Genomic DNA, 16,623 nt, shown 5'->3' on the forward strand with positions numbered 1-16,623 from the left:
CCCGCCCCCCGGAGGGAGGGGGAGACGGAGTGAGCGCGCGAGCCCCCCGCCCCTCCTCACCCCTTCCTCTTCCTGGCGGCGGCGGCGGCGCTTCGGGGGACCCCCGCGGCCCAGAGGAGGAGGGACGCCCCAGGCGGAGCCGGGCCCAGGGCGGAGGGCGAGGCGCCGGGGCCCCCGAGCCGCTCGGCCGCCGCCGCCGCCTCCTCCTCCTCCTCGTCCCCGGCTGCTTCTGCCGCGGCTTCTCCTCGGCCAGGCCGCTCGGGCGCCGTCTCCTAGCAACCGCGCCCGGCCCCTCCTGCGGCCCCGCACGCGCCCACGACACTGCGATGCTGCGCCTGCGCGTCGCATGGAAGAGACCGCCGCCGAATGGGGTCCCCGGCAGGGTCTAGGAGGCGAATAGGGAGAGCCGCCGCGGTGCGCATGCGCGTTGTGGGAACTGACGCTGGCGCGCTTGGAAGACTTTTCTGCCCAAGGTGGTCAAGCGGAGGCTTCGGCCGAATGGGAGGCTCCGGCTGCTGAGCCGCGAGTTCGTAGTACGCTCTGCTTATGATAACTGCAAATTATTAATGATAACTGCAGAGTTTTAGAAAAGTCAGGACAATGGAACCCTCCCCCTGGGGCTTAACAGAGATATCAGGTTCTTATCTCACTATACTTGCTAAACAAAAAAGAATCAGTCCAGTGGCACTTTCAAGACCAACAAAGATTTATTCAAGGCGTGAGCTTTCGAGTGCAAGTATATATACTAAATTGCTGCTACTCACAGGGCTTACCAACTGCTTTAATCCCAACTTTTTTACAACTGCGAAACCCCTGAAAAATTCTTCAGGCTTCGAGAAACCCACGGAAGAGTTGTGATCATGCAGAATACTGCTGGGAAGCAGAGCTGTGGACACGCCCACCCCTTCCCATTCCGAGGCCCATCATGCCCTTATTGGTATAGTTAAAAAGGAAAACAATCAAATTTAATCCATAAAAGAGAGTGAACCATCAAAATTCATATTCGGGCAGTTTGGTGTAGTGGTTAGGAGTGTGGACTCCTAATTTGGCATGCCGGGTTCGATTCTGCACTCCCCCACATGCAGCCAGTTGGGTGACCTTGGGTTCGCCACAGCACTGATAAAACTGTTCTGACCGGGCAGGAATATCAGGGCTCTCTCAGCCTCAGGTGAATGTAAACCGCTTTGAGACTCCTTCGGGTAGAGAAAAGCGGCATATAAGAACCAACTCTTCTTCTTCAGTAATATCAGGGCTCTCTCAGCCTCCCCTCCCTCACAGGGTGTCTGTTGGGGGGAGAGGAAAGGGAAGGTGAATGGAAGCCGCTTTGAGACTATTTAGAGTCGAGAAAAGCAGCATATAAGAACCAACTCTTCTTCTTTTTCTTCTTCTAAAGAGGAGTTATCGTGGTGCATGAATAGGGGAAAATACAGAAACCTGGCAATACTATCGGTCATCTGAGGGAGGGGGAACCTATGACTCAGCTGGTTCCCCTCCTCCCCACAAACCCAATAACACAGGGAGAAGAAGGTGACCAGGGTGCCAGTTGTCATTAGAGCCCTTGGCACAGAGCCTAGAAGTTGAAAAATGTCCACCTGGATGTTCTGGGCCTCGAGCAACTATCACTAGCTCAGCTCCAAAAGGCAGCATGGATTAGAATAGCAAGAAATCTTTGATGATGCCTCTGCAATACCCAAGAACTAGGCTAGATCTTAAATTGCAGAACACCATCCACCAGTCAAATGGGCAGCCGTGTGGGTCTGAAGCAGCACAATAAAATCAGAGTCCAGTGGCCCCTTTAAGACCAACAAAGATTTATTCAAGGCGTGAGCTTTCGAGGGCAAGCACTCTTCGTCAGACTATGAACTCCCTTCATGACAGTGGGAATATATAGCAAAAATGAATTCTGTTACATTAGTAAACTGTGTCACACATCCAAAACAACCAATCAATCCCCTGGGACATAAGGCTGTTTTGGCAATGAATTACCATCGAAAGCTCCGGCCCTGAATCAATCTTGGTTGGACTCTGATTTTATTGTGCTGCTTCAGACCCACACGGCCACCCATTGGAATCTATCTAACCTTTGGTATAATTCGCTTTGACAAATGCACTGGCCCGCCGGACGGAAAAGAGAGCAGCCCCTTAGCGCTTTGCATGGCGGGATTCGTAGTTTGGGGTCCCTTCCCGAGCCTGGGCTGCTACGGTGACCTGGACTCGAACTCCCAGGAGGCCTCGCTCGCTCCTACCGCAGTCTTTGCGCCCAGGAGCCTGGCGGCGGTGGCTACGTTGTGTCCATTGTATCGGATTTCCCTCCCTCTTCTTTCCCTTCCTTGGGATTTTGCACGTTTGCACGGGAGATTTAAATCGGGAGGGGGGCGCCGGGGGAGGGGAGGGGGGAAGAGAAAAGCATGGCCGATGAGCAAGAAATCATGTGCAAACTGGAAAGCATCAAAGAGATCAGGTAGGTGATTCATCTCGCCTTTGATCTTGTCCCGTGGCGCGGTCCTCGCGGAGGATGATGTATTTTTACTCGGGAGTCGGATCCACGGGGCGTGGTGGAGCATGCCCCCCGGGAAGGGAGCGTAAGATTGCCGCCGTATTCCCCACCCACCCCTATTTGCTCCCCTGGGGCCAATGCGCGGGATGTGTCCCCATGCGCCCGCCGCCCCAGGCTGCGCCCGCCGCACAAAGAAACTGCAAACCGCGAGGAAGGACAATAAAGTCAGAGTCCAGCAGAGGCACCTTTAAGACCAACCAAGATTTACTCTGGGCGCGAGCTTTCTAGTGCAACTACTCTTCCTCCGACTATGAACTCCTTGCATGGCAGTGGGAATATATAGCAAAAATTAATTATTAATTATAGCAAAAATTAATTCTGTTTACTAATGTAACAGAATTAATTTTTTGTTATATAATCCCACTGTCATGTAAGGCAGTGGTCCGCAAGCTTTTTGGGGTTGCGGACCGGTGGGGGGGGACGATCAGGGCACTGCGCACGCACGGCAGCCCCTGTGGAAACACGCATGTGCGGCAATTGCACGCATGCGTGGACCTGCCGCGCATACATGTGTGCACTCCTGGTGTGGCCGCAAACATGCACACGCGGCAGGTCCACACGTGCACGTGCACAGACCTGCTGCACATGCGCGCTTGCAGCCCCATCGAGCGCAAATGCGCATGCGCATACCTGCCGTGCATGTGCGTTTGCACCACCGGCGTGCCGGCAGCCGCTCTTCCCTCTTCCCCCCTCCCCCTGTGGAAAGAAGCTTGCCGGGCTACAAGCTAGTCGTCCGCTTGGCGAGTTTCTTGCTGGGGGGGCGGGGAGAGGGAGCCACGGCCCAGTGTGAGTGGTTGGGGACCACTGATATAAGGGATTAATCGTCTGAGGAAGAGCGCTTGCCCTCGAAAGCTAACACCTTGAATAAATACTTGTTGGTCTTAAAGGGGCCTCTGCTGGGCTCTGGTTTTATAGTAGCATTTCTAGTGAGCAGCAGGGTCGCAGAGTGAAGAGGAGAAGGGGTCCTGAACATGAGATTTGTCACAGCGATCCCCTGTTTGAAGCAGTCTGTTGGGAAACAGGATCTGCTTTCTTGCTTTTCGAAATCATTTGAGAGCTGTCCCATAGGATTTTCTTGACAGAAATGTTTCAAGAGCTTTCCTTAAGCCTCCCCTTTATCCGGGCTTGGGACAAGTGTCACGAAACTCCGGCTCACTTACTTTGGCCAGATCCTGCGATCCAACTCAACAGAGAGAGCAATTATGCTAGGACTGGTCAGTGGAAAAAGGAAAACGGGCTGACAGAGCTGAGCAAAATGGACCCCGGCCAGAGCATTATTCCACCAAAAGAACCGGTTCAAGATTGAAAAATGTGGTGACAGTTGAGCCACAGGGTCACCAAGAGTCGGACACCACCAAATGGCTCCCATCGTCATATCTTGCTTTTCAAAATGGGGTAGCCCTGTCTGTTATTTCTGCGGTGGGGTGGCACAGTGTGGCAGCAATGGTCAGATTTTAACATTTGGAAGAGACAATCCAAGAAAGGAGATAGCTGCAGAGTGCAGGAACAAAACTTGAACAGGATGTGGAGTAGAGAGATACGGCTTCAACTCAGTAAACATTGAAATTAAACTGGGAATGCAAACAACAGCCAGGACAGCTGTAAGCAGGGCTGCTGAGCATCTCACCTGAGCAAAGCCCCTTCTCTGTTTACTGATTTCTAAAGCAGCCAGGTACAGAGCTGGGACCAGCCTGTATCTAATCTTACCTGGAAGCAGGAAGTCTGGGATTCTACCAAGATCCCATTGCTGGCTGATTGAATCCATCTCCTGTTGGGTCGTCTTCTTTTCCTGCTGCTTTGAGCTTCTTCGAGCATTCTGGTCTTCTCCGAGGACTCTTGTCTTCTCGTGGTGGGACCAAAGGAGGACGGCCTCCATTTAGACATTTTAGCTAGGGAAAGATCAAGAACAATGTTAAAAACAGTTGTAAAGATTTTCACATTTGATCTAGAACCCACCAATGTGTCTTGTGGGCAGTCCATGGTATCTGTAAAACTCTCCTCCAACACTACCTTTCAAAGCAATCAGTTTTCTTCCTGGCAATTCACTGTCCGATGTTAACCTCCATACATAGTAATGGGGAACAGGGGTGGCCAGCAACACATCCAGACACTTGAAGATCTTGCCTAGTTGCTTCTTGGCTTCGCTTCCCAACCTTCTTGTGCAATTGTCTTTCAGTTGACCAAGAGGCAAGGAAGGCCCCCTTGTTTGAGGCCTGCATCCTAGCAAACCATTTCAGTGATGCTTCCTTCCCCTTCACCTCTGGTCTGCCTTTTAGCATTCTAATGTTGCCCTCCCTGCTCTCTTTTGGTCTTTCCCGTGCCTTTTCTGCCGTTGTAGAAATAAGACGTTGCAGATGGAAAAGATCAAGGCTCGCTTGAAGGCCGAGTTTGAGGCGCTGGAGTCTGAGGAAAGGCACCTGAAGGAATACAAGCAGGAGATGGACCTCTTGCTGCAAGAGAAGATGGCCCACGTCGAGGAGCTGCGCCTCATTCATGCCGACATCAACGTAGTAAGTACGAGGAGAAAGCCAAAAGCCAAAATGGGGTACGGCATATCAGTGGTCCCCAACCTTTTTATCACCAGGGACCACTCAACGCTTGACAATTTTACTGGGGCCCGTTGGGGGGGGGGGTAGTTTACTCCTCTACTCTCAACCACTGCCCTAACGCTCTCTGATCGCTATGGTAATGTTTAAACCTCCCTTCAAAATAAGATACAGACACGCCACAACAATGAACAGAAGGAACATTTTATGTTCATGGAAATTTTATCTCATGACAAGGGCAAATCAATGGGAACCCTGAGCTTGTTTCTCTGCAACGAGATAATCCCATCTGGGAGTGATGGGAGACAAGGACACCCGAAGTGTGTTGTAAAGGGCCGGGGGGGGGGGAAGGCGTCCTTCGGGGCCCACCTCCAATTAGTTGAAGGACCACATGTGGTCCGCGGCCCACAGGTTGGGGGTCGCTACGGTATATTACTCGTTTTCAGGGGGAAATCTCTTACCCAGTGCCTTCTATTCCTAAATAAATGAATGATAAAAATTACCGGAGTTTCTTGTCCCCTTATTTTAAATGTTATGTTATGCACTAAGAGAAAACATTAAATATTGAACATTTCGTACAAAAAAGACAATATCCCCAATACTTTTAAGTTCTAGTGATTCTAGCAATATATTTACAATCCATCACAATGAATATCCAACTGTAAATGTAAGGAAATAATCTGAACCAACATGAATTACAACAAGGAACAATTTGTCACCAGAGACATAATAGAGTCCTTTATCATCATTAACACAAAATAATACGAAATAACATGTATGTATGTGTGTGTATGTCTGTGTGTGTGTTTGTTTATTTGTTTGTTTAGAATTTCTATGCCATCCTCCCATGGGGCTCTTTAAATAAGTAAAGAATATCCAATTGTCCTCTGGTGCCCTTGAAAACGAGTGATATACCAGACCTCATTTTGAATTTTGCCTTTCGTTATTAAAAATAAAGAAGATTCTCGGTCTATATTCGCTTCATCAGCATCTAAGAACCAACTGTTTTTCTTCAGTAACCTCAGGGCTTTCTCAGCCTCACCTCCCTCACAGGGTGTCTGTTGTGGGGAAAGGAAGGGAAGGGGACTGTAAACCGCTTTGAGACTTCTTCGGTGAGAGAAAAGCAGCATATAAGAACCAACTCTTCTTCTTCCTCAGTAATATCAGGGCTCTCTCAGCCTCCCCTCCCTCACAGGGTGTCTGTTGTGGGGAAAGGAAGGGAAGGCGACTGTAAACCGCTTTGAGACTTCTTCGGTGAGAGAAAAGCAGCATATAAGAACCAACTCTTCTTCTTCCTCAGTAATATCAGGGCTCTCTCAGCCTCCCCTCCCTCACAGGGTGTCTGTTGTGGGGAAAGGAAGGGAAGGCGACTGTAAACCGCTTTGAGACTTCTTCGGTGAGAGAAAAGCAGCATATAAGAACCAACTCTTCTTCTTCCTTAGTAATATCAGGGCTCTCTCAGCCTCCCCTCCTTCACAGGGTGTCTGTTGTGGGGAGAGGAAAGGGAAGGTGATTGGAAGCCACTTTGAGACTCCTTTGGGTAGAGAAAAGCGGCATCTAAAAACCAACTTTTCCTTCTTTTAGATGGAAAACACCATCAAGCAGTCAGAGAATGACCTGAACAAACTCTTGGAATCCACCCGCCGTCTGCACGAGGAGTACAAGCCCCTGAAGGAGCACGTGGATGCCTTGCGGATGACGCTGGGCCTGCAGAGATTGCCAGACTTGTGTGAAGAAGAAGAGAAGCTCTCCCTTGAGTAAGCTGACAAACTGATTTTGGCTGGGCACAAGTTGGTTGAGGGGAGCCAGCTTCAGCTACAGAAATGTGTTTTTGCAGTTTCACAGTGGTAAAGTCAGGGCCAGTTTATCCACATAGCACATGCCACAGGCTCCACACTTTCAGGGGCCCCGCGCAGTGCCTTCCACTCATGGATCAGGGCCATAGTCTGTCTCCTCCCACCTTTTCCCTCTTTAAGGACACTCGAAGTGACACCCCTTTCCACTGTTCGGGGCTCCTCCCCCCCAGTTGTCTGCTCCCCTCAAAATTGCACCCTACTAGAACCCTACAATCCTTAAACCAGCTGTAGTGCTACGGCCCCCGCAAATCCTTAAACCACCCCCAGGTAAAGTGAGTTGTGATTGCATGGGGTGCTACACGCTTTAATGATCGCTTTTTATTTAGCCACACCATTACTATGGTTTTATCATGGAGTTTCTGGTGATTCCTAGAGCTACCACATTCCCCCAGATCTCTCAGCTGTGCTTGTCATACTATTCCACTAGTTTTGTCATAGAGTTTTCAGTTATTCCTAAATCTACACAATGTCAATTTCAGGGTGTTGAAGATTTCTTTTTATTTAGCTGCCTCTGGAAGATCCTTGTGTAGCACTTCCGAACCACTGAACGGGGTTTGTCAAATTACGGAATCCTAAGCTTTAACTTTACATTTTTTCCAAATCCCGGTGCAGCTCTGGTGGAGTCTCCTGTCTCTTTCTAACATTTGGTTTGAGTTATCTTTGTTTTTTTCTGCTGTTCCTTGGCCTGTGCGAAATGGACTGGACCCATTCTGGCTCCCATGCAGATTTTAACCTCACCAGTCAAGGTCTTCTAAAACAGCACTTCTAGTGTGGTGACACTCCAGTCCAAATTTACTTAATATGGTGACCCATCTAGTGCTGGCCCACGGGTTGTTGTTGGGTCTTTTTGCACACTAGGCAAAGTCTGCCCTTGGCAACAGGAAGGACCGGGGTAGCCAATACAGAGAGCTGGCCCGTGAGCCATTTGGGGGTCTCAGCCCATCCCCTGGGAAATACTCTCCTAAAAGGCCACAGGAGAAAGAAAAAAAGAGGATTGCAATTGTGATGTGCATTGTCTCGCTGTTTTGTTTTGTCTAGTTACTTTGAGAAGCAGAAGGCGGAATGGCAAACAGAACCCCAGGAGCCGCCCATCCCGGAGTCCTTGGCTGCGGCTGCAGCTGCGGCACAACAGCTGCAGGTGGCCAGGAAACAGGACACCCGACAGACGGCCACATTCAGACAACAGCCCCCACCTATGAAGGTACAGCCGTGCAGGGCAAAGTCCAACCCAGATAGCTGGGTGGCAAGCTGCTGCAGCTCTAGTCGGGGGCCAGGAACACCACCCTATAATTTGGGAGGAGGCTGAGCCAGGATGGATTCAGGATTGTTTCTTCTGCCCCCCACTTCCTCCTCCCCTCATGAGCCACAAACCCCGGTTGCTGAGGACATTCAAGAGAGGCAGAATTATGCAGGCTGGACTGAGCTCTTGCCAGTCCGTCAGGAGACTAAACCATGGTTTCATTCTGTTTGGGAATCCTGATTTCCAGGCAAGCGAGCATGCAGGATGTTGCTTAGCCTAAACTCTGACAGGGATGCGGATCAGTGGCTAAGCATCGCCTTGGCACACAGAAGACCCCAGGTTCAATCCCTGGCAGCATCCCTAGTTCAGAGGACCAGGCAGCAGGTGAGGTGGAAAGCCTCCGCCTGAGACCCTCGAGAGCCAGTCTGAGTAGAGATTTTTGGCTTTGAAAGGCCAGTGGTCTGATTCAGACCAAGGGAGCTTCATGAGAGTGGGTTATTTTGTCTAGGCTTTATACGTCTCCCAGAGGAGGCATTTTGGGCCTCTCTTGGACAGAAGAAGGCAGCAGTGCCTGGCCCTTGTGGCTCAAGGCACTCCTTAGTCAGAAGGCAAATTAAGGGTCAACCTCTTCCTTTGGGACGTCTTCCCCTGTTAAAGTGGGATGGGTGTCCCCCAGTATCTCCATCCTGATGGTCCAGGTCACTTACAGGCAGGGGCCACGGTGGTAGAGCACCTGCTTGACATGCAGGAGGCCCATATTTGGCCCTGCTTAAAAGGACCTCGGGCTGCAGGTCTTGAGAGGGTCAGCAGAGCCCCTGCAGGAGTAGTTTCAGGGAATAGCCATGTTGGTGCGCTGTAAAACAGATTTGTTTGTTTGTTTGTTTGTTTATTATATTTATATACCGCCCTCCCTGGGGGCTCAGGGTGGTTTACATAATAACAAAAGAACAATACAAGGAACAGTCTTATAAAACATTTGAATAACCCTGCAATAATAACTGATAATTGTAAACATATAACATTATAATTGTATAACCAATAAACAATACAACGTTGCAACATACAAACAGGTCCAGAGTGTATAGGTGGTGTTCTGAGCGGGGCGGGGAGCAGGGGCCCTTTGGTCGCTGTTGGGTATATATATCTGGTCTCAACCGAATGCCTGGCGGAAGAGGTCCCCCTTGCAGGCCCTGCGGAACTGTTTGAGCTCCGTCAGGGCCCTGATCTTCTCCGGGAGCTCCTTCCACCAGGTGGGGGCCAGAACAGAGAATGCTCTGGCCCTGGTTGAGACCAGGCGGACTTCTTTAGGGCCAGGGACCTTTAGCTGGTTGGTAGCAGTGGAGCGCAGGGCTCTTTTGGGGGCGTAGGCAGGGAGGCGATCCCTCAGGTACACTGAGTCCAAGAGCAACTTAGAGACCAACCAGAGTTTCAGGGCCTATACCTTTGAGAGTCAAAACTAACTTTGTCATGCCTTGAAATCTTGACTCTTGAAATATTTACCCTGAAACTTTTGTATGTCTCTGAGGTGCTCCTGGACTCAGATCTAACTCTTTTCCTGCAGGAGTATATGGCCCTTAGTTAAGTGAACTAAATGGCCTCTCCAAGTACCCTTGACAGAATGGCTCAGAAAAGATGAGGAAATAATAATAATTATGATTATATTTTTATAGCCCACCCTTCCCAGTTGGCTCAGGTGTTGGTCACTGGATCGTAGTGCTCTTTGGGGGGCGGGGGGTACCAGAAGAAGGAGTCCCGTAGGTACAAGGGTCCCAGATTGTTAAGGATTGTGAAGGTTAGCACCATCATGCCAATGTGCCCCCCCTCTCCCCCTGCTCACCATCCCTGCCTCAGTAACATGTCCAGGGATTGTGAGCCTCCCTCCCCCTCCCGGAGGTGAAGTAACGGGCCATGTCTGCCCTGCAGCAAAAGGGAGCCACATCGTGATGTTCTGGTTCTCTTTCAGGCTTGCTTGTCCTGCCACCAGCAGATCCACCGGAACGCACCCATCTGCCCGCTGTGCAAAGCGAAAAGCCGCTCTCGAAACCCCAAGAAGCCCAAAAGGAAACAAGACGAGTAAAGAGGAGGGGGAAGCTCAGGATCCCACCAGATCTCCCCCTCCCTCCCCTTTGCAGGTAGAACTGGAAACATTCGTTGGGACACAAAGAGCGTGACTGGAGTTTTGTTGATGTTTCATGTGATGTAAGCACAATGTTTCCCCTTCGGCCCTGATTCTTGCTCTTTAGAGGCAGGTCAGATCTGGGGTTACTGCCATGTAACCCTTCAGTCGTTCCTCCTCTTTAATTCCACACTCCGTAGAATCTGTGCGGGCAGGTGGTGAATGTGGAAGGACATTTTGTACAGGTAGCTTGTATCCAGTTGCCAAAACGCATATCATATTTTAGTAAACCGATCCTGCCCTCTTCTGCCTGAGTTGCAACATGTTATTGATGGTGATTCCCTGTGTGGCTCCTACCGCAACCAACACTGTCACACCTGGATCCTGTGCGGTCCAGTCGTCTAAAGCAGTGGTCCCACACCCCTGGGCTGCAGCCCGGTGCCAGGCCGCGGTTCCCTCTTCCAGCCCCCCCACCAAAGCGAGAAGCTCGCCAAGCCGTGAGCAAATAGGCCGCCGAAGCAGCCGATTACCTTGCGGCCCAGCAAGATTCTTGTTTCGGGAGGGGGGGAAGAGAAGCTTGCCAGGCCACAAGCTAATCAGCCGCCGAAGCGGCCGATTAGCTGGCAGCCTGGAGGGGCGTGGAGAGGGAGCCACGGCCGCCGGCATGGCAGCAGCGCAAACACGCACGCGCAGACTGCTGCGCACGTGTGTTGGTGTCTGGCGGTGTCGCAAATGCGCACATGCAGCAAGTCCGTGCATGCGCATTTGGGCTGGCGCTGCCGTGCATGCACAGGGCCCCGGGCTGCCCTCTCCCCCCACTCCGGCGCAGCGGTCCGTGGCAGCCGGAAGACTGCTGGTCTAAAGGACATTGTAGGTCAGATGTAAATATTGTGGATTTTGTGGGATAGGTTACACAATGCTCCCTCGTCACAGACGTCTCACAGCTGAGAGGAACGGAAGTTCCGAGCTGGAGTGATTCAAGCTCTGCCCTTGCAGAAACTCAGGTTTGCTTCCTGTCTGCATCGTGGAAATTAAGCACAGTTGCGTTTTACTCACACTTGGCTTAATTCTGCCATTAATTCTGCCTAGCTGAGGGCAGTTGTGCTAATTGTCCAGAGAGCCAAGGGGCTGTGAAAGAGGCTGGTCGATGCTGCACCTCCTAAGGTTTGGAAATCTTCCTGAGTCACCCATCTGCACTTTGCGGTTTCAGTTGGGCTTTCCCATAGGATTCTGAACGCAGGGCTGATATATTGTGGCGCCACATGGTGTGTTCAAATCCCAGCTCAATTATGACCTTTCCGGAGTGATCTTGGACACCATCACGCAACTTCTTCACAATGTCATTGCGATGACAAAACAGAGGAAGGGAAAGCTGTGCATTTTATCCTGAGTTCCTGGGACAGAGAGTAGGATTAAAATAATTCCCTTTAATAATGCATAGAAAGTTTATGGGTCTACAAGTGTTCAGTGCATTTCAAGCATAACATCTTACAATTACCTAGTCCCTGTGAAGCAGAAGAAGTATTGGTTTTTTATACCCCACTTTTCTCTATCAGAATGAGTCAAAGCGGCTTCCAAGGGCCTCCCCTTCCTCTCCCCACAACGGGAACCCTGTGAGTAAGGTGGCGCGGACAGAGCCCTGATATAAGTAAGCCAACATTTCTCACATGTTAGATCATCGTCTGGGAAGGGGCGCTTAAGGCCGTCTGCTGAGTCCATGGCAAAGGCAAGATTTTAACGAGGGATGTCCTGCATTACTCTTCCTTCTTGGCTGTAAATTAACTCCATAACTGGAAGGAGTAGAATCTGATTTTTTCAAATGAAAGCGGAGTTTCTCAAAGGCTTAATTCCGTACTCCCCCTCCCTGCAGGTATCGCTGCAGGTGTCCAGCCCTGTCTGATGCAAAAGATGCAAAGTACCTTTTTGCTTATGGTAGAGGAAGTAGCCAACTGCTCCTTGAGGGTCTCCCACCCAAGGACTACCCAGGGCTGACCCTCTCTCTGCGATCTGATGAGAGCAGGCTAGCCCCAGCCCTCCCAGCCATGGCACCTTTTGACTGTGCAGTAATCTGCTATTCCCCTTCCTGCTCCAGGAACGTGTGTGAATCTGCATTTCAAGGAGCCTGGCCCAGTTGCTGCTGCTGTTGTTACTATTTGGATTTATAGCCCGCCGCTCCCCTAAGGCTCGTGGCGGCTAACAGCATATAAACCCCCCTGATAAAAACCCCTTATTCATACAAACCATCCTAAGCCCTAAACATATCTGCACTCAGTGAAGTCCCCAGGTTATGAATGGCCTGGTTATTGAGTCATGCCGAGCACACGCATCATCCTCTATCCGGCCTCATGTGCAGAAATCTCCAGTTCCTCATGTAGCAATGTAGACCAGTGAAGCTCCCAACCTGCACAGCGCATAGACAGCCCCCAGCGGCAGATTGCAGAGCTCGGTGTGGGTCAAGGACCCTTCCAAATCACTCAGATCCACTATCGGAAGCTGGTTTAAGCTGGATTTCAATGTTATCCTTCGCTTTGGGGTCGGTGACATTTTAGAGTCAGCCTTTAGGGTGGGCAATTGCTTCACTTTTCTACATTCTGGTAATTCCTCCACGGCTGTCAGCTTTGTCGTCCAATCTGAAGCTGTGACATTCGTCCCCAAACGGGAACCATGGAGTTGAAAACAAGCTGTAACTCTGCACAGATAAAATTTACTCAGGCCCCCTTTCAATCTTGTCTCCTGCCACTACTCCAAGTCAGTGAGGTCTGCAAAGGTTAGGGATAAAGCCAAATATAGAAAAATAGGAACAATTTATTATTTGAGCTCAAAAATGTTTAAAAACCATAGCTTTCCCATAGGATTCTGAACACAGGGCTGATATATTGTGGCGCCACATGGTGTGTTCAAATCCCAGCTCAATTATGACCTTTCCGGAGTGATCTTGGACACCATCACGCAACTTCTTCACAATGTCATTGCGGTGACAAAACAGAGGAAGGGAAAGCTGTGCATTTTATCCTGAGTTCCTGGGACAGAGAGTAGGATTAAAATAATTCCCTTTTATAATGCATAGAAAGTTTATCGGTCTACAAGTGTTCAGTGCATTTCAAGCATAACTTCTTACAATTACCTAGTCCCTGTGAAGTAGAAGAAGTGTTGTTTTTTTATACCCTGCTTTTCTCTATCAGAATGAGTCAAAGCAGCTTCCAAGGGCCTCCCCTTCCTCTCCCCACAACGAGAACCCTGTGAGGAAGGTGGCACGGAGAGAGCCCTGATATAAGTAAGCCAATATTTCTCACATGTTAGATCATCGTCTGGGAAGGGGCGCTTAAGGCCGTCTGCTGAGTCCACAGCAAAGGCAAGATTACTCTTCATTACTCTTCATTCTTGGCTGCAAATTATCTCCATAACTGGACAGGGTAGAATCTGATTTTTTCAAATGAAAGCAGAGTTTCTCAGAAGGCTTAATTCCTTACTCCCCCTCCCTGCAGGTATCGTTGCAGATGTCCAGCCCTGTCTGATGCAAAAGATGAAAAGTACCTTTTTGCTTATGGTAGAGGAAGTAGGAAGGGAAAGCTGTGCATTTTATCCTGAGTTCCTGGGACAGAGAGTAGGATTAAAATAATTCCCTTTAATAATGCATAGAAAGTTTATGGGTCACAACGAGAACCCTGTGAGGAAGGTGGCACGGAGAGAGCCCTGATATAAGTAAGCCAATATTTCTCACATGTTAGATCATCGTCTGGGAAGGGGCGCTTAAGGCCGTCTGCTGAGACCACAGCAAAGGCAAGATTACTCTTCATTACTCTTCATTCTTGGCTGCAAATTATCTCCATAACTGGACAGGGTAGAATCTGATTTTTTCAAATGAAAGCAGAGTTTCTCAGAAGGCTTAATTCCTTACTCCCCCTCCCTGCAGGTATCGTTGCAGGTGTCCAGCCCTGTCTGATGCAAAAGATGAAAAGTACCTTTTTGCTTATGGTAGAGGAAGTAGCCAACTGCTCCTTGAGGGTCTCCCACCCAAGGACTACCCAGGGCTGACCCTCTCTCTGCGATCTGATGAGAGCAGGCTAGCCCCAGCCCTCCCAGCCATGGCACCTTTTGACTGTGCAGTAATCTGCTATTCCCCTTCCTGCTCCAGGAACGTGTGTGAATCTGCATTTCAAGGAGCCTGGCCCAGTTGCTGATGCTGTTGTTACTATTTGGATTTATAGCCCGCCGCTCCCCTAAGGCTCATGGTGGCTTGTTGTTGTTGTTAGCTGCGAAGTCGTGTCCGACCCATCGCGACCCCATGGACAATGATCCTCCAGGCCTTCCTGTCCTCTATCGTTCCCTGGAGTCCATTTAAGTTTGCACCGACTGCTTCAGTGACTCCATCCAGCCACCTCATTCTCTGTCGGCCCCTTCTTCTTTTGCCCTCGATCGCTCCCAGCATTAGGCTCTTCTCCAGGGAGTCCTTCCTTCTCATGAGGTGGCCAAAGTATTTGAGTTTCATCTTCAGGATCTGGCCTTCTAAAGAGCAGTCAGGGTTGATCTCCTCTAGGACTGACCGGTTTGTTCGCCTTGCAGTCCAAGGGACTCGCAAGAGTCTTCTCCAGCACCAGAGTTCAAAAGCCTCAATTCTTTGATGCTCGGCCTTCCTTATGGTCCACCTTTCGCAGCCATACATTGCAACTGGGAAGACCATAGCCTTGACTAGAGGCACTTTTGTTGGCAGGGTGATGTCTCTGCTTTTTAGGATGCTGTCTAGATTTGCCATAGCTTTCCTCCCCAGGAGCAAGCGTCTTTTAATTTCTTTGCTGCAGTCCCCATCTGCAGTAATCTTGGAGCCCAGGAAAATAAAATCTGTCACTATCTCCATTTCTTCCCCATCTATTTGCCAGGAATTGAGAGGGCCGGATGCCATGATCTTTGTTTTCTTGATGTTGAGTTTCAAGCCAGCTTTTGCACTCTCCTCCTTCACCCGCATCAACAGGCTCTTTAGTTCCTCTTCGCTTTCTGCCATTAGAGTGGTATCATCTGCATATCTGAGGTTGTTGATATTTCTCCCTGCAATCTGGATCCCAATTTGTGACTCTTCTAATCCCGCCTTTCTCATGAGGTGCTCCGCATACAAGTTAAATAGGCAAGGCGACAGTATACAGCCTTGCTGAACTCCTTTCTCAATTTTGAACCAATCAGTGATTCCATGTTCAGTTCTCACTGTTGCTTCTTGACCTGCATATAGATTTCTCAAGAGACAAATAAGATGCTCTGGTATTCCCATCTCTTTAAGAACTTGCCACAATTCGTTGTGCTCCACACAATCAAAGGCTTTAGCATAGTCAATGAAGCAGAAGTAGATGTTCTTCTGGAACTCCCTAGCTTTCTCCATGATCCAGCGTATGTTGGCAATTTGATCTCTAGTTCCTCTGCCTCTTCGAAATCCTGCCTGTACTTCTGGAAGGTCTCGGTCCACCTATTGCTGGAGCCTAGCTTGTAGGATTATGAGCATAACTTTGCTAGCGTGAGAAATGAGTGCAATGGTGCGGTAGTTTGAACGTGGCGGCTAACAGCATATAACCCCCCCTGATAAAAAACCCGTATTCATACAAACCATCCTAATACATAAATACATCAACCAAAGTTCTTCTTTGATGACTAACCCCCCATCGGCATATAAGACAAGGATAACATTGAACAGAGATCAAGGGAGACGATCTTGTGGTCAGACTAACATCTTTAAATTTTAACCCTTGAGTGCTCCAGGGATGTTAAGGACCTCTTAAAGGGGAAATGCATTTAAACACTCCAAGCAGAACTGAGACAAGGAGGTGCTTTGCAGAGCTCTGGGTGCAACTTGCCGAAACGGTTTTCTTTTGCCCCAGGTGAGCACACTTGTGTGCAGCTCAAAGACACTTTGGCAAGCCCTGTATCCATCTAAACATATGTGCACTCAGTGAAGTCCCCAGGTTATGAATGGCCTGGTTATTGAGTCATGCCGAGCACACGCATCATCCTCTATCCGGCCTCATGTGCAGAAATCTCCAGTTCCTCATGTAGCAATGTAGACCAGTGAAGCTCCCAACCTGCACAGCGCATAGACAGCCCCCAGCGGCAGATTGCAGAGCTCGGTGTGGGTCAAGGACCCTTCCAAATCACTCAGATCCACTATCGGAAGCTGGTTTAAGCTGGATTTCAATGTTATCCTTCGCTTTGGGGTCGGTGACATTTTAGAGGCAGCCTTTAGGGTGGGCAATTGCATCACTTTTCTACGTTCTGATTTGAACTCCTGTAATGTCATTTTTTAAAAATAAAGATAGTGTTTGTTTTAA

At 49.6% G+C, this 16,623-nt stretch overlaps 2 protein-coding genes across 7 annotated transcripts in view; one reads left to right on the plus strand and one right to left on the minus strand.

The window, feature by feature from the left end:
• ZC3H12B (zinc finger CCCH-type containing 12B) overlaps positions 1 to 302 on the minus strand; it is a 36,815-nt gene extending 36,513 nt beyond the window's left edge. For all 6 annotated transcript variants that reach the window (XM_077308891.1, XM_077308888.1, XM_077308890.1 and 3 more), the window contains exon 1: positions 61 to 302. The gene's annotated coding sequence lies outside the window, so the exon portion shown is untranslated. The remainder of the gene's footprint in view (positions 1 to 60) is intronic.
• A 1,998-nt stretch (positions 303 to 2,300) lies between these two features.
• On the plus strand, positions 2,301 to 16,623 carry ZC4H2 (zinc finger C4H2-type containing). Its single transcript, XM_077307801.1, has 5 exons — positions 2,301 to 2,461; positions 4,896 to 5,067; positions 6,688 to 6,860; positions 7,998 to 8,160; positions 10,163 to 16,623. Exons 1-5 carry the CDS (start codon positions 2,409 to 2,411, stop codon positions 10,274 to 10,276), a joined length of 675 nt encoding a protein of 224 aa, XP_077163916.1. The 5' UTR covers positions 2,301 to 2,408; the 3' UTR covers positions 10,277 to 16,623.

This window comes from Paroedura picta, chromosome 13, assembly GCF_049243985.1.
Source record: "Paroedura picta isolate Pp20150507F chromosome 13, Ppicta_v3.0, whole genome shotgun sequence".
Classification (NCBI taxonomy): domain Eukaryota; kingdom Metazoa; phylum Chordata; class Lepidosauria; order Squamata; family Gekkonidae; genus Paroedura; species Paroedura picta.

Bases quoted from the DNA above. Each gene is read 5' to 3' on its own strand.
- ZC4H2 (XM_077307801.1), top strand. From the start codon at position 2,409: ATGGCCGATGAGCAAGAAATCATGTGCAAACTGGAAAGCATCAAAGAG. The intron at 6,861-7,997 runs GTAAGCTGACAA...TGTTTTGTCTAG, and splicing joins GAAGAGAAGCTCTCCCTTGA to TTACTTTGAGAAGCAGAAGG. The intron at 8,161-10,162 runs GTACAGCCGTGC...GTTCTCTTTCAG, and splicing joins AACAGCCCCCACCTATGAAG to GCTTGCTTGTCCTGCCACCA.